Source organism: Pollachius pollachius, assembly GCF_949987615.1.
Source record: "Pollachius pollachius genome assembly, chromosome: 6".
Classification (NCBI taxonomy): Eukaryota; Metazoa; Chordata; class Actinopteri; order Gadiformes; family Gadidae; genus Pollachius; species Pollachius pollachius.
The window spans coordinates 22,687,644-22,705,639 of NC_136939.1; the positions used below are offsets into that span (position 1 = coordinate 22,687,644).

General features: G+C 41.0%; 2 protein-coding genes across 3 annotated transcripts; both read right to left on the minus strand.

Moving 5' to 3' along the window:
- Nucleotides 1-4,866: 4,866 nt before the first annotated feature.
- LOC307076944 (E3 ubiquitin-protein ligase rififylin-like) lies at nucleotides 4,867-9,083 on the minus strand (the record flags this gene model as incomplete). Its single annotated transcript, XM_079738176.1, has 6 exons — nucleotides 4,867-5,048; nucleotides 6,223-6,480; nucleotides 7,182-7,296; nucleotides 7,530-7,667; nucleotides 7,839-8,014; nucleotides 9,005-9,083. 6 exons carry the CDS (start codon nucleotides 9,081-9,083, stop codon nucleotides 4,867-4,869), a joined length of 948 nt encoding a protein of 315 aa, XP_079594302.1.
- A 2,646-nt stretch (nucleotides 9,084-11,729) lies between these two features.
- Nucleotides 11,730-16,593, minus strand: LOC307077295 (uncharacterized protein). 2 transcript variants are annotated; one of them, XM_079738666.1, is made up of 12 exons: nucleotides 16,495-16,593; nucleotides 15,943-16,047; nucleotides 15,682-15,724; nucleotides 15,087-15,130; nucleotides 14,825-14,861; nucleotides 14,693-14,727; nucleotides 14,431-14,463; nucleotides 14,272-14,299; nucleotides 14,109-14,167; nucleotides 12,992-13,045; nucleotides 12,770-12,820; nucleotides 11,730-11,952 (listed from the first exon to the last, which is right to left on the minus strand). In XM_079738666.1, exons 2-12 carry the CDS (start codon nucleotides 16,043-16,045, stop codon nucleotides 11,918-11,920), a joined length of 522 nt encoding a protein of 173 aa, XP_079594792.1. In that variant the 5' UTR covers nucleotides 16,046-16,047; nucleotides 16,495-16,593; the 3' UTR covers nucleotides 11,730-11,917. The 2 variants fall into 2 exon arrangements, with proteins under 2 accessions (XP_079594792.1, XP_079594793.1); XM_079738667.1 differs by having other exon boundaries at nucleotides 15,682-15,741.
- Between the last annotated feature and the right edge of the window lie 1,403 nt (nucleotides 16,594-17,996).

Genomic DNA, 17,996 nt, shown 5'->3' on the forward strand with positions numbered 1-17,996 from the left:
GGCGGAGCAGGATACCTAGCGCTCGTTTCACACCTAACATCATTTCTAGCCACTGGAGGACCACAGGCAGGCTAGGGGAACTCATATTAGTGTTAGAAAACCTCATAAAGTGACATTTTCGTGCCATGGGACCTTTAAGTCTATCTCGTATAACCCAATAGAAATATCTGACCATGCCCCAGTAACTATGGACGTTCATTTTGATGGACTAAATAAAAACGGTCCATGGCGTTTCAATAATCGTTTACTTTCAAATGAGGACTTTGTGGAATGCATTTCAAAACAAATAGACTTCTTTCCTCAGTGTAAATAAGACTCCAGATGTTTCCCCTTCAGTGCTGTGGGAGGCCATATATAACCAGTGAAATAATTTCCTACAGTGGCTATGAGGGGAAAATAAACAAGAAAAAAGTCATCGAATTAACAAACCGACACAATTGATGCCACATCTCCCTCTCCAGATTTGTATAAAGAACGCCTCTCCTTGCAAACTGAGTTTAATATTATAGCCACGGATCGTACAATGAAAATGTTACTGAAATCCAGATAAACAAAAAACAGAAAAGCAAGCAAATTGCTTGCTTTTCAACTACGACAGACTAGCATCTCATCAAATACCACAAATTCGAACAGCCGCAGGCTTAACAGTTGATCCTAAGAAAATTAATGATGAATTTAAAGATTTTTACAAGACATTATATACATCTAAAAACACACACATAATTTTTCACACTTAGATACCTTCTTTAATTCCCTTAAGATCTCTACTGTTCACTCCAACTATATAGAGGCTTTGGAGAAAAACATAACTGTTGAAGAACTCCCTGCAGCAGCTAAATCAATGCAATGAGGGCAATGCCCTGGACCAGATGGCTATTCTGCAGAATTTTACAAGAAGTTTATACATAAACTAGCCCCAATTCTAATTGACATGTTTAACGACTCATTTGATTCTCTCAAATTACCAGAGACTCTTAACCAGGCCTCAATATCCCTTATTTTGATCAAGAATAAGGATCCACTCTCCTGCGTCTCATTTCGTCCCATCAGCTTGCTAAATGTAGATTTTAAATTATTATCTAAACTCTTTGCTCTGCGTCTTGAGGCTGTAACACTGACTGTCATTTCCCCGGATCAAACCGGTTTCATTAGAAATAGAAATTCCTATTTTAATTTAAGGGGATTATTCAACACAATTTATAACAAATCTACCACCCCAGTTTCAGTAGCAGTGATATCACTGGATGCTGAAAGGCCTGTGATCACGTGGAGTGGGGCTATCTCTTCCATACTGTGGGAAAATTTAGCTTCGGCGGAAAGTTTATTACTTCCCTCTACATAGGTCCACTAGGCAGGGTTTCCCACTTAGCCCCCCTTTATTCTCCATTGCTATTGAGCCCTTGCAATAGCCCTTCGCTCTAACACTCAAATGACTGGAATAGGCAAGAAAAGCTCTGAACAAAGGGTCTCACTTTATGCGGATGATCTTCTTCTGTACATTTCAGACTTAGCTGTATCCATTCCTGCTACACTTGCCACACTAAAAGCCTATAGTCTTATATCAGGCTAAAAGACCTTAGTTTCTCATAATAGTTTCACATACCTTGGAATTAAAGTTACTAGTAAATCCAAAGATCTCTTTCATGACAATTTTACATCTTGCTTAGAATGTATGCAACAGGATTTTTTATGGAGTCTCTTGCCTCTAAGCCGGTGTCGTTGACATCACTCTCCCATCAACTGCTCAACCTCTCCATATGTCAGAAATATAATTTAAAAAACTCCTTAAGAATTTGAAACCAATTTACACACAATTAAGGCATAGCATTTTTTCCTACTTCAGCTCCCCTGGCTGCGAACCATGTTTTTCTGCCCGCGAACCATGTTTTTCTGCCCTCCTTATCTGATAGCACATTTCCTATATGGTCTAGTCTTGGAAGCAAGCAATTCAAAGACTTATATATTGACCACATTCTTGCAGCTCCCAGAACTGTTCTCCCTTCCCAAGATTCACTTCTTTAAATACCTGCAAATTCATAGTTTTGTTTGCCATAAATATGCCCAAATTCATAATCTACCAGAGGACATTTCTCTGGATGATTTTCTTGCTCAGGTCCCTGTGATGAAAGGTATGATTTCACATATCTATAGTCAAATCCTAGGGCTTTCTTCAACCTCCCTTAACTCTTTAAAGGCGCTCTGGGAGGAAGATTTGGGGGAGGCCATCTCAGAGGAACTCTTGGAGGATATTCTTAAACGAGTACAAACTTCTTCTATTTGCGCCAAACATGGGCTGATTCAGTGCAAAGTTATTCACTCTAATCATTGGACCAAAGCTAGACTCTGTAAAATTGATAACAATATCGACCCCACTTGGAAAAGGTGTGCAAATATACCAGCAAATCACATTCATATGTTTTGGTCAGGTTCAGCTCTACACGCTTATTGGACTGTGATCTTTAGCACGCTAACAGAGATGACGGGGACTCACCTCTGTAAGAGCCAGATCCTATCTCTGCTCTCTTTGGCGTCCCTCGGTTAGCTTTGCCTAAATCACAAGCAGAACTGATAGCTTTTGGAACATTAATGGCCAGACGCTTAATATTAATGAGATGGAAATCACCAAGAAGACCACCATCTCATACTCAAGTTGTAAATCAATAATTAACAACTTGAGAAACTACGGTGTATACTCAGAGGTTCTTCCAAAAATATATTTTAAAAATTAGCCTTTTGGCACATGAGGGACATTAATCTGTATGTTTCAGTTGGTTTGACATCATTCACTCAAATGGTTGAAGCGTTTGTATTTTTGTTAAATGAATGTTGAATATTAAACTAATATTAGTAATTAATGCCGGTCCTTAGGACTTACCCGTTCAATGGTAAATAATATATTGTAACAAAAATGCATTTCCTGCAGAAAATGCGGTTAGTGCTGTAGTGCAAAGTGAGGTTGAAAATATGTTTTAATAAAGACACATAGTTTAAGACATAAAGAAATGCTGAATGGCAAGTGAAGGGATCAAATGAAGGGAATTTAACTTCAATTTGAATTTGAGTCTAAATCGAGTAAACAATGTAAACATGCACACCATTTAAAATTGTTACAATGGTTGCTGGGGGAAGCAAAGCAGTATAAAGAGTCTTAGGCAAAAATACTGTTTTTATAGCAGGAGGTTCCATGAAATGGATCTAAATTCTAAAAATAAATACATTTAACAGGCCGTACAGACAGGTCTCAGTTGACCTGGACATTTTTTGCAGGATTCTGGGTAGCAGTAGGCCTACACAATGGGCCTTGTTGCAGGCAATTAGTGGAAGGATAATTGTTTTTCCCCGTCTGTGGTCAATGCAATTGGTTGTGCAGTACCACTGCACAATAGTTAAGTTAGACGTTTAACAATCTTTCACAATGCACAATGCAAACTGTAAACTTAACTTTCAATTCTCTATAGTCTTTCCAGCAAGATTATTACATGCTTTTGTGTTTGCATTTGCTTATGCGTTGGCGTTTCAGGAGTTTTAGTGAAATCCCTCATGTGACTGAAGAGGTGGGATTTGCCAATTAAAAGTGTTAGGAAAGTTTGGCCAGAATGAATGGTCAAAGTATGTCCCAGGGTGATTAAATTCAATGTGTTAGTACAAATCTTGAAAATACACCTCCATGTTCATTGGTTCTAGCATCAGTTATACACAATGTCTGGTACGCCTTTGAAGTAATGGAATATTATCATGATATTATCATGATAATATATTATGATAATATCATGTTAATATCATATCATCATGGCTTTTGTTACAGACTGGACACTGCAGCGTGACAAGATTAGTGAGTTGGCTAGTAAGTTTATTAGTTTGCTAGTCATTGTATAATAAAGTACACGTTTTATTTGTTCATAAATGTGCAAGAAATTACTTAAAGTGAATTTCCGGCAAAAATTGAACCAAGGGTCGCTTTCCGCATGAAAATGACTTTTTTTCGTCGGTCAACGAGTGTAGAACTTGCCCGGAGCAACGCTAACAGCCCAAATGGCTTACATTGAATTGGCTAGGGGCAGCGTGGAACGCTTTCATGTGTAGGGACCCTAGTCATGCTACTGCAGCGGTTTGGTTCTATTTTGAGTAATATTAGTGGTGAGAAAAATGCAGATTTGGAAGCGTTCCACGCTGCCCCTAGCCAATGCATTAGCCATTTGGGCAGTTAGCGTTGCTCCCGGAAAACTCTATACTCGTCGATCAAAGAAAAAAAGTGTCTGGACGGCTTATTTCATGTGTTTTCATGCCGAAAAAGACCCTGGGTTCAATTTGCGCCAGAATTACACTTTTTAGATTCTTTTATTATGAGCTGCAGTGCCCTCCTTCCCGTTATTCTGTAAAAAAAAAAAAAAGAAAAAGAAAAGAAAACTTATGAAATATCAGGGTTATAACATACATAATGTTCCAGTGTTCTGGACATTATAACTGTGCCTGCACCATTTGTTTGATATGTTGATGTTTACAGATACAAATATACACAAATACAATAATACCTGGTAAAGTGTCTACATTATAAACATTCTTACTAGTACTGTGGATTGCTTATTCTATCATAAATCTAAAAACAAACAATACATAGGTAACATACGAGGACATACCATCCAAGATTAAGGAAACAACATATTGGTAAATTACATTTAAGATTAGTTATTGTACTATAGAAAATAAATAAATAAATACAAAATTGTAATAAAAGATCAATTGTATCTGCCTATTAATGAACAAACTAATGAGTAAACAAAATAAAATACGTAAATAACATCTCTGAGTTATTGGACACCATCTACTGTGGTGTCGGAGGAGGTGGTTCTGTTGTGTTCTCCGTCTTCAGGACCTGAAGACGTGGACCACCCTGACGATGTACTGCCTGCAGATGGGACACTCGCTCATGCGCTTGCCACACCTGCTGCAGGTGACCATGTGTCCGCACTCCAGCAGCACACAGTCCACGGGGTAGTCCATGCAGATCCGGCACAGGTCCTCGTCGGGTTTGGTGGCTGCGGCCGATTCTGAGGACACAGTGAGGGGCTCAGGTGAGGATGAGGACACAGAGAGAGGCTCAGGTGAGGATGAGGACACAGAGAGAGGCTCAGGTGAGAATGAGGACACAGAGAGAGGCTCAGGTGAGGATGAGGACACAGTGAGGGGCTCAGGTGAGGATGAGGACACAGTGAGGGGCTCAGGTGAGGATGAGGACACAGAGAGAGGCTCAGGTGAGGATGAGGACACAGTGAGGGGCTCAGGTGAGGATGAGGACACAGAGAGAGGCTCAGGTGAGGATGAGGACACAGAGAGAGGCTCAGGTGAGGATGAGGACACAGTGAGGGGCTCAGGTGAGGATGAGGACACAGAGAGAGGCTCAGGTGAGGATGAGGACACAGAGAGAGGCTCAGGTGAGGATGAGAACTCAGACAGAGAGGCTCAGGTGAGGATGAGAACACAGACAGAGGCTCAGCTGAGGATGAGGAGGTTCAGGTGAGGATGAGGACACAGAGAGGCTGAATGTTTCATTGGATGTTTCATTCTTGATGAAACATCAAGAATGGCCCCCTACTGTTTCTTTTTCATTTACATCTTCTTGTTCTCATTGTCAGGACAGACTGCACCACTCCAGACCAATTGTAACGCGATTATAACATGGCAGACAAGCTTTCGGTGTTGCAGGCGATTGTGAACATCGGAAGGTCAGATCCGGCTGTGGTGGCCATGTTGTATGTCGTGGTCAAAAGCATGTTGCCCAGAACGCCCGATGTTAGGACTAGGATGTTTGAACATTTTGACCGTCCTCGCATAGTCCGGTAACTCCTGTGACGTACAGCCTGACAAGGTTTAATTCAATACTGAACCCAGCCCAGATGAACCACATCATGACGATTTCACCCTCGTGAAAAACAGAAAGGTTGTGTGGTCAGACCCTGGGATTAGTTGGTGGGCCGCAAGCAGTGAACCATCACCTAACCAACTGGTACTTGGTATGAGGCCTTATTTGACAGCGCTCTCTGACAGTTCAACCGTGTACAGTTTGAAGAGGTTGTCTTTTTGGTAGTCCCTTATGGGCTTTGTGGGCTTTGGAACCCATTGGAAGCCAATTGTGTGCTCTGTGTACAACAGTGCTAAACAGCAGCAGCAGTAGTAGGACTGATGACTGACCCATCAGAGGAACAGCACAATGCATCCTCTCACCTTCATTGCGGACTTCGTTGTAGAGGCGGGTGACGCGTTCCATCAGCTCCCACTTCTCACAGCAGCCCATGAAGTTGACAAAGTTGCCGGACAGGATTTCCTTGAGCTGACGGACGCTGAGACCCTCGATATCTTCCACACAGCTCAGGTCGGAGAGGGAGGCGGTCCGGGCCTCCGTGGGCACGGCCTCGTCAGGGTCCCACGCCTGCTGGGACCCGAAATAGAGCGGATTGGACAGGTTCACACTAGACCACGGCCCTGTTTACACATCACGGCCCGTCTCCAAATCGGGATTCAAAAGGGTTGTGAGATGGCGAGGCAAAGAGAGATGTTTTTCCCCATCGGACAGTGGGAACCGTAGTGTTAGGTTAATCGTCTAAACAGAAACTCTTGCGAAAGCGATTCAAAACGCAGTTGTAAACAGCGCCTAGGTTGGAGTTTGCTGCCTTATGACTAAAGGTAACAACCATGGTAAAGACCTCGAAACAATCCTACTCAAGGCCTAAATGGAGTGCTTTCTGAGTATCTAACCTGTATTCCCCAAGCCCTTATCAACTTAATCAACTCTAAACTTATGATCATTACCTCAATGTTCTCTTCAACTTCCTCTTCGTCCTCCCCTGCCTCCTCTTCCTCATCGTCGTCTTCATCTTCCTCCTCCTCCTCCTCCTCCGCCACTTCTCTCTGGTTGTTCTCCTCCACCTCAGCCTCCCTTACATTGTTACCCCCAACATCCTCTTCAGCCACCCTTTCACCTTCATCCCCACCATCTGCCCCCCCTTCATCAGCATTCTCATCACCCTCATCCTCCTCTTCATCCTCCTCCTCTTCGTCGTCTTCGTCGTCGTCCTCATCGTCGTCATCGTCCTCCTCCTCGTCGTTGTCGTCCGAGGACGAAGGAGGCGTGTCCTGGGTCTGGGGGGCGGCTCCGTTCGTAGCTCCGCTGGGCGCTGCGCTACCGCCGCCGCCGCCCAGGGCCTGCTGGTCCAGGACCAGCTCCACCAGCTCCTCTTTCTCGCGGCATCTGTCCGTCCGCACCTCGTGCAGGTGGAGGTAGTCACGGAGCTCCCGCACCTTGGTGAGGGAGGAGACGGGGTCCGTTAGGGGCGAGCAGGACAAGGTTCCCAGGCCGTGTTGAACGCTCGGTATTGAACGCTCCCGAGGACGACCAGACTAACAAAACGACGGCATGGGAACAGCGAACAAAGCATCACATTGTCACATGACGGCGTCCCGTGGACACATTGGTGACAATGTGTTGCTTCGTTCGCCGTCCACTGGGGGGGGGGGGGCGGGGGGGGACGTACCTTGAGCCTCATCAGCTGCGTGCGGTTGAAGAGGGTGCCGTGAAACCGCCGACAGGTCCAGCAGAGGCGGGGCTGGCGGCCCACGGGCTCCGCCGAGCAGCGGCCACAGAAGTTCTTCTTGCAATCCCCGCAGACATGCTGCGGCAAAACACGGGACAGGACAACGGGTGAGCCTGACCCACGTGGTGGGGACACACGCTTATCGAAAACACACGCCAGACAACCCAGGTCTTAGGCTCGCTAGAGCTCGTTCCGTCAGTGTCGTCGATCGAAAGGGGCGACTGGTGGTGGGGGGGGGTCCTTCCTTACCTTGTGTGCTAGAGAGTCAAAATGGCTACCACAAGCCTTACACAAATGCGAGGGACAGGTCAGGGGGAGACTGAAACCCAGATTTGTGCAGGCCTGTTGCCAGGAGGGGCCGTTCTCTTCCACCGTGACAGAGGGATTCAGAAGAGGCCAGCAATCAGAGGTCCACACGCTCCTGCCTGCAGAGGAACATACCAGGGTCGTGGGCATAGGGTCCTTCATCATATTCATGTAAATCCCTTTCTATATTGGTCCAAAAAACCTCTATATCCGTTACTTATATTAAGTCCTGTTATTATTGGTTTGATTTATGCAAGGTTTTGTTGAAGTTGACATCGGTGAATATTATTTTGAATTTGTATTAAATGATTTGTTCTACTTGAAATAGCGTCTTTTCGTAGCGTCATTAAACATTGATCAAATTCCTTGATACCCAAATACAAGGCGATAGCAGCAGTGCATGTGATGTAGAAATGTGATCTAGGGCCTTTTGGAACACTGTAGAACGACAAAACATGGTACATATTTATACAAGACAGCAGACCAAAAAAAAGGCAGGGCAAAACAAAAATAGTGCCGATATAACAGCAACGTTCAGCAGCACCATTCTGCATCAAGTGTAAAAATCAGATATGGTGTTCATTCCTTAAAAAAAAAGGATTTAGAAACCGGACCCCATCAACCAGAGAGAACAGCGACCGTCAGTGGTTCAAACCAGGATCGGGCCTCTGGTTCCCTCGTACATCTGGATGGAGATGGTGGCGCCCATGCAATAGCTCAAGCATTTAAAAGCAATGGATCTACAATCTTCCACAGTTCCCCTGTCCGTTTTTACGTTTAAGTACTTTCGTTGGTTATACCAGACCTGCAGCGTTTGGACTGCAGGACGATCGGACGAGCGGGATACGATCAGCCGGTGGTCTGGTCTGAGACGCGCTTTACCTTACCTGCCTGACTGGAAGCATTTCCCTTCTGCAACAATCGTGCTAGTAAAAAATGGTATTGTTTGAATCGTAATAAATAAATGAAGGTCTTTGCAGGTTATATCTAGTGTTTCAGTATGCATCGTAACCCGTCCGTCGACTGGTTTTCTGTACATCCCAGTCAGTGGAGATACTCCGTCGACGCGAATGGTTTCCCAGTCTGCGCGTGCGCCGAAGTCCACTTACCGAATGGTTCTTTAAATAATCCACCTTGCTCATCGTCACACTTACTGACTGGTTTCTTTAATTGATCCAGCTTGTTCATCACCACACTTACTGACTGGTTTCATTAGATGATCCACGCTGTTTATCACCACTCGGACTCGTAGCTTTACAGCTGATTTATAACTCCACTCGCTTTCTTCATCCATTCTCTTAGAAGCGCGTTGCATTTTAGCATCTCATCCTAAAGGTTAACTATGTAAAATGAAATATACAATATGTCACTCTAGTGCATGAAGTTACAATAGTGTTAATTAATATCACACATTACTATTATCATTAAGTTTTAATTTACTGGTGCAATAGACCAAATATTTATATTATCCAATTTTTTTTGTCTACAGTAATAACAATGATTAAACCAACTGAGATTACCACTTAAATGTAACGGAAAAGTTGTTCATTTGTGCTGAAAATGTTGCTTGTTATGATTATAAGGTTACTAAATTCAGACTGAGTCGGTGGTGATGGAGCCACCACTCTGATGTATACTAACCTGCTTAGACGGAATCTGCCACCAGGTGGGGGTGTTCCCTTGTTTCATTATTTGTATATTGTACAACTTTCCTATGTTTTGTATCTCGTTAATCATTTTTTTATCGATATATACGTATGAATTATAATAATAATAATCATAATAATGATAGTGTTTTCTTTATGTATAAATGCCTATTCGAGATTTACTAATAATGTAGGTAATAGTCTGTTTAACAGATGCTTGAAGTCTCACAGAGAAGACTTTTGGATCAAACCAGTTTTTAGATTCAAGATGATTTTTTACTAGCTTACAATTGTATCAGCCTGACATAGACAAACAAATTCGCAATTGGGAACGGGAGTTGGACCAGACCCAGTCACATATTCATCTTGAACCTAGGCTACAAACATAGAGGCTATAAAACAATTATCAGTCCAAGCACAGAGTTAAGCTTGTAGTAATTAGGTGTGTTTCATGACTTCCCTTTATGGCATTGATAACTGGTTCATGAGTATCTAGTTTCAGCCCCTAACACAGCATAGGAAAATGCTAAACTTTGTGCAATAGAGTCTGGAGGAGTAGACTTGCGGGGACGCACTTTTGTCTCACTGTCAGATCTAAGAAACGTCAGTTGTGGCCAGCACTGCCACCAGCAGCTACAATGGCCCGTGTGAGACGGTTGTTCTTTGTGGCTTCCTGTGCAGTTCGAATAATACAGTAAATAAGTTTGGCCTTGTTACACAAGAAAGAGTTGGGAGGCTGGCGTTCTTATGTAGTTCTTGCCCATAGTTTCTACCCTATTCAATCGTTTCTACCTTATTCAAAGTGTCACAGTAATATACAAGCAGGTCCATCCACCAAATGAACCATAGTCCCAGGTTGTCAATAGTAGGGTTAAGTCACCTCATTGATTTTCACCTGAGGTTGGTTTTATACATGCTGGTCCTTTTGTGTCTATGCTGTTGCACTGCCATGCCTAAACGAACAGACCCTTAATTAATGCTGAGCTGCACCTGTGTCTGTGGAAGGAGTCTATCCTGCAGCTATACAAGCCATACAGTTTAAAGCCAAAGGCCAGCCTACATCATTCAGCTACAGGCCAGCCTACAGCTTAGAGGTACAGGCCAGCCTACACCCTACAGCCACAGGCCAGCCTAGAGCTACAGGCCAGCCTACAGCTTAGAGGTACAGGCCAGCCTACAGCCTTACAGCTACAGGCCAGTGTACACCCTTCAGCCACAGGCCAGACTAGAGGCACAGGCCAGCCTACAGTGTAGAGCTACAGGCCAGCACACACCCTATAGACACAGGCTAGCTTAGAGCAACAGGCCAGCTTAGAGCTACAGGCCAGCCTAGAGCTACAGGACAGCCTAAAGCTACAGGCCAGCCTAGAGCTACAGGCCAGCCTAGAGCTACAGGCCAGCCTAGCGCTACAGGCCAGCCTAGAGCTACAGGACAGCCTAAAGCTACAGGCCAGTCTAGAGCTACAGGCCAGACTAGAGCTACAGGCCAGCCTACACCATCTTACAGCCACAGGCAAAACTACATTGCCCTTCTACATCCTATTACTACAGGCCAGCATACATCCTTTGGCTAAAGGCCAGCCTACATCATACAGCTGCACATTCCAGCTATATACCAGTGACATGCTGTGAGGTCAATGGCTGGGCAGCCACTTGGTAGTATTAGAACCAGATTTACACACAAAGTTGCACAAAGACTTTTGGTCAGGTGACCATAAATTACATATTTCATATCAGCCTTCTTTAAAAAAACATGCATACAGGCAAATTACCTATTAGATTCACGTTTTATATGCAAATGTAGTTCCACTACTCATACTCATGCAACAGTGAAAAATGAGTTGGAAGTATGTCCTCAAGCTCTGCATTGGTCTTTCATGGTTTGTCGTGGGCTCCACAGCCCATGACGAGGTCAGCGAGCCTGAATATATTATACACACATTACATAAATGACCTGGAATATGGAAGGCGAGGACAAGTAATGACGGGGTCCACCAGCCCAACCTTGTTGACCTACAGAAAGAGAGTGACAGGCAGGCGCCTATCGCCCCACTCCACTTTCTAAGAGGCTGCGAATCAGAGGGGGGGCTGAGCTCACCGCTGATTCATCTCTCTTCTGTATTAGCATTGGAGCTCTGCATATTTTTCGAATTTGACTATTAAAAATGATTGGAATCATACGAAGATACATTTTTTACAAAGATCAAATATTAAATATTGAATATTTATTATTATTTTTACTTTTCTTGTTAGCTTTTTTTATTGGAGTTTGACCGGTGAGGCTCTCTCTGCCATTTCCACAGGTCTCTGCTATGAATGAGCAGAGACTATGTTTGCTATGTTTGGCTCCTTCTGCTTATTCTGGTGGTGTTCGTATCAGCAAGCACCCTGATTCACATAGTCTGACTCATCTGTCAAAAAAAAGAGGAACAATTAATTTAGTGTAAAACAAAAGCTATGACACTTAAAGGATAACTTCAGGACTGTCAACCGGGTCTGTAGTTTCTCATCATTTTGGGTCTTAGGGACTTATGCAAACAATATTGTAATATATATTGTGTCCAGTATTGAGGGGGAACGCTGCTACCGTAATGCACAAAACGTGCTGCAATGTAATCCTTTTGGGGCCAAAGCGCCCTGTCTATGGCTTTCCTTCTGCACGGACAGGCTCCGGTTATTATATTGTGTCAGACACGTTAGTGTCTGAAAACATTAGGGAAAGAAACATATGTTTTTCTTTGATATTTTCGCTTCATCTGGTCGCTTTTTTGTGTCAATCAGAATCAAGTATTGCTCAAATTAATAAAGTTATGTGTATTTGCAAAATAAGATTAAAGCAGCTGCAGCTATCCGTTTTGGTCGGTTGGCCCCCGAACTCCGAGCTCCAATTCTCACTCAAGTTCACCCTGTTGTACCACTCGCGAGATTTCAGACTGAATCAAGTGAAAGGGAAAAAATTTAGGTTTCTCTGTAGGGATAATGTTGTCAGACATGAATAGTATCAATCTGAGCCTGTCAGTGGCAAACAATAAGCATTTTTAGTGGACATACTGTACATTGACAAGCCGATATTGCCCAAAGAATTACATTGCAGTCCGTTTCGCGAATTATGACTGCAGAAATTTGTTTCCGCATTAACCCCTTAGAACCAAAATGATGGAAAAATAGGGTCAAGGTCGAAAAATCCCGAACTTATCCTTTTAGTTAAAAACATATTACAACATTTACCTGTTAAATCCTCAATGTTTTTTAAGAATTCTGAGTTTTCATAATCCTCATCTGTTGAAGTGAAACAGCAGTTTAAAAAAACAACTCTGTCATTTTAATTGATACACCACTTCCGTATACTGATGTGAACTATGGGTGTGAGTTAGAAGGAAAAGAAAAAGAAAAGCAATATTAAGGTAACACATTGTGATCATATCAAAATGTTACATTAGAACCACATACCATCGTTGATCGATGAAGCAGTCAAAATATTTTCATAGTCACATAAATTGGAAGCTAAAAGAAAGGAATGTGGAATGCATACATTTGAGGTTAAAATCGTTATAATATTATGATAACACAAAAGTAAAAGAGTGTTCTGTGTTCTTGTAAATGGGTATCCTATGAGGTTGATCAGAATTAATAGGAAGTCCGCGGGCTTGCTTTCAAAAAATGTAGGGCTTCAATGTTTTACTTGCCACAAGCCTCAGAAATTCTTCTGACAAAAAAGACGTGTGCTTACAGCTAATAATAATAATAATAATAATAATAATATATTTAATTTGTAGAGCACATTTACACATTTACATTCAGAAATCTCAAAGTGCTACAGAGTTTAAGAGAGAAAAAAAATAAAATAAAAGGGGTTGTTGAAACATATGATGCATAAACAGTAAAAGGGAAATTTGTTTCTCTTGAGCACGAAGTATCTGGTGCTTACGAGAAAGTATCTGGTGCGCACAAGAAAGTATCTCGTGAGCACGAGAAAGTATCGAATGCATATCATTGGCAGTGTGTGTGTGTGTGTGTGTGTGTGTGTGTGTGTGTGTGTGTGTGTGTGTGTGTGTGTGCACGCGCGTGTGTGTGTGTGTGTGTTTGTGTGTGTGTGCTTGTGTGTGTGTGCCAGTGACACTGCCAGTGATGCGTACGATACTTTCTCATGCTCATGAGATACTTTGTCGTGCGCACAACATATTTTTTCGTGCGCACGAGATACTGTCTCGTGATCACGAGATACTTTCTTGTGATCACGAGATACTTTCTTGTGCTCACGACATACTTTCTCGTGTGCACCGGATGCTTTCACGTGTGCACCGGATGCTTTCTCGTGTGCACCATTTACTTTCTCATGCTCACGAGAAACGTTAAAATTTTTTTACCCCATGTCCCTTTACGGGTTCCATACAACTGCTCTCATGCATGTGTGAAGTCAGCATTTCACACCCTAACCACAATACATTTATTTAGCATTTGAGTAATTACATAAAAAAAAACTAAAAGTTTATTATGATTGTGTAGTGATCAACGTTACTGCAATTCTCAACATCTTACAAAGAAAAATAATAAACTACATGCTCACCAGATGCTGCTTGGTTAATTTCCTCAATGTTTCCATACACTGCACTTGGAAGTGGTGAGCTGTATAAAAGACCATACAAATATGATACCAACGACAGATGAAACACATGGAAGTAATTCAGTGTGACGTAGTGACCATTCAGGCATCGGGGGGACACACTTACACATATGTAGCCTCAAAGCCCTCTTGGTCTGCAAAACAATGTAGTTAACATTAGAGTTTACCTTAAACTTTTCAATAAAGCTCCATGATCAGTTTAAATAGTCATTACAGAATATAACATATAACTATTTATACATGGGTCAAACTAGTAGCAACTTACCACCAATGACAAATGTGTAATCATCATTTGCAGCTGTAATAAAAAATAAATACCCTTTGTCATACATTTCTTAAAATATAACAAAATACACAAAATAAATACGCAAAAAATACGCCAAATCATCACATTTGAAAAAAACATCAACATTATTACATTGTGAATATGAAAACAGCATCATCAAGTTTGGTGCATGGTAATAAAATATACATTTTACTTTTCTGAAAGAATTTAATAAAGAAAGTTTACAAACTGGAGATCTTACATTGAGAAATATGGGAACGTCTCACTTCAGTTTCCCTGAAAATGACATATGTTAGAGTGAGATTAAATACACAAAGTTTTACCAAAACCTTTTGGGCAGGTTAATCGAGCTGAGCTCATGTTGTGTACATACTCTTGGTCCTGTGTTGTCATTTGATTGGGCTGCGTTACTGGAAGATGATTGACGATGAGTTAATTCATGTAATCACAAAATGATACCCAACATGATTATAACATACAACATATAATTTGTCCCACAGAATTTCTTCCCTCAACACATACTTTTTTTTATCAAGTAGAACTATATTGCCCGATTAATGTACATTTCAATTAATATTGTAATCAAGCGCATTTATATAATGTATACAATAACGTTGTTAAGTAAGGGAATGTACCTGTCTTTGAGCGTGTGACAGCAAATCGGCTGCCTCCACGTTGGCTGTTGGCAAAACACTATTTCTAAATTGAATCTTTGAAAATGATCAAATGCCTATTTGAAACATCCTTTTGTTGTCCTACTATGTATATTTGAACTACTACTTTACATCAGAAAATGTGTATGTTTCAGTTTTTAAATATTTATAGAACATTGATGTCCTATGTACTATAAGACAAATTAGAAATCTTTTAAGAATATTAACATTTTGAACACTTTGAATACAACCAACAACCCACTTGTTGGTTGGCACAAATATCACATTAGAAGTTTGCATCCCTTAAAATGTAAGCACTTTGTGATCACAGCGCAATTGAAATAATCCAGATACTGTTTAACGCATTACAAACTACTTACATTCTATACACACACCTCAGGCTCGTAAATGTTTTGAAGGAAAACAAACACATTTTCTGCCGTAAAGTAGTATTACAAGTATACCTTGTCATACTTAATGGAATCACAAACCATAATAAATGTTCATTCAATTAAAGAAGATTCAACAAAATGATTAATGATCAATCTCCAAGCTCCTGTTATAAATAATCACTCACAATGTCTGAGGGTCATATATCGAGGATTCCTGTTGGATGATTTCTGCAAGACAGAAGAGTCTGTTTTCTTATTTTTCAGTTTTACATACATTCTACCTTGATTTTGTATTGTTTTAAATAGATGCACAACAAATGTGAATGGTTATTGCCGTATAGAACATCCACTCAAAATCACGAATCAATCACGATGGGGAAATTGATTATGAATTGAAAATTTTAATTTCCCATTTCCAAAAACATTGAAGAGCGTAAAGAACTTACTGGATTTCTTTTTGCACTTGAGACACAGAAGACATAGCATGCTGAGTGAGGCTGAAGACACAAACATCAGCACGGCTCCCTCATTAATGCCAAGGATTGTCATGCCTCAAAACACAAAAAGTTTATCCAGTCAGCATTACTCATTCACTTAATATATTTGGTTTTGTAATACTTCGTGTTACATGTTTTGTTACACATCATTGGGTTCTGTCCATCTGTTCTACCCTCTGTCTACATGTTGGCACAGTGAACTTCTTTATTTCTCAAAAAGTGAAGTCCTGTGAATGACTGAACTGAAGTGCATTCTTTCCACTGTTCTTTTATCTCAGTGGTGAACTGATGTGTTAGACTACAATTCAATTAGGTAGGAAAAGGTATTTGTTTCATTGAAAATATTGTAAAAACGATCACCGAATTGATACTGGTGAACCTCAATAGGTGTCTCACAAAAAGCTGCAACATATTCTTGATAAAAGGATGAGAAGACATCATTTTCAAAGGTTTTAACCTTTCAAGTAAACAAGCCGTATGTCATGATATATGTTGTCATACCTTGCTGTTATCTTCACAGAAGTCTCTTTGTAATGGCATAACCGACAAAAGAAAATGAACATGACCTTTTGAGCAAACGTCAATGTGCTTCCCCTTTCCGAAATATTGACACCACATCCGTCCTCTTGAACACTCTGCAAGACCACCCCACAAACACACTCATGAGTAATGGCTCTACTTTCTTTCTATCTCCTTTCACATCCTATTCACAATTTATACAGGGCAGTAGAGGAGCTGTGTATGTATACCGTGCCATGTTTTCAGAAACACTTTACTACTCTTTAACATAACATCTGCACATATTTTATATCTTGTATCCTTTTCAGTTATATTATGAAGAATACATTCTAGGTGGAAAGAGAGTTGACCAATGTGATTGGGCTATCCTTCGCCCTACAGACTCTGCCTGGGTTTGAACCTGGTGTGCTTCGACTTTAAAAATTAAAGCACAGTTAAAAACTGTTGTAGAGTGAGCCACTGAATGCTAAACTGTGGTAAAGTGAGCCGCAGAGCCCCCGACAAAGATAGACGATGGCGATTGGTTGACCTGGTTCACACATTTGCAGGAAAGCTGTCAAAAAGCAACCTTGTGGTGAATTTGTGTTTCCTTTTGCAAAACAGAACTCTTCTGCCATCTTACACAATAGAACATAACATTGACCAACCCCTTTTTGAACAGCTCTGGTTCCGGAAGTAAATTTCCCATCAATTTTCTCCATTGACGTTACATGAAGTCAATCGTTTCTCAAGGTAGTCGTGACCATAAAAGGTTTGATTCGGGCCCAAAAGTAATTTGGAAAATGAAAAAAAAAGGCAAAGGGACAAGACTGTGTCCATTATTTTTGTGAACGAGTGAAGGAACTACTCATCCCCTAATCCATTGCAAACCTTTGCGCAATCCTTCCAACCCAATAGTTTAGTGCATTTCTTGCATCTTATAACCTTTGTCATTATTATATTGTTTATATTGTTAATACAAGTTGTGTCATACATATACAAGTTGTGTCCTCATATATAATAATTTATGTAGTCATTAAAATTAATCTTGAATAGGTTAAATAAAACATAAAAGTATTTAAATTAAGGGTCACCCTGGCTTTGAACAAATTTCACTTCATTTTGAGATTGTACAGTACAGTTTTTTTAAAACGTTGAGGTCAAATGACATAACACATTCCTAATTTCCTAAAAAATAAACTGCAAAAATAATCATAATCCTTATAGGTTATATAACGTGTAGTCGGTAGGCTGAATGGATGATGTTATGTCAAGTTGACTGTCTTGTTATGTCAAGCTTCATAGTTAAACTTAACTAAACTAGTTGTTTTGTTTAGACTATTGAACAACTGATTCAGATTGTTAATATCACAGATGTCAAGCATATAGTGTCATGACACTCATTCAAGGCCTCAATTACTTTGAATAATCAATAACTAAACATCCACTTGGTCTGTAAACAACAATAAACACTATGAAGTAAACAATTATATTGCTTCAGTGTA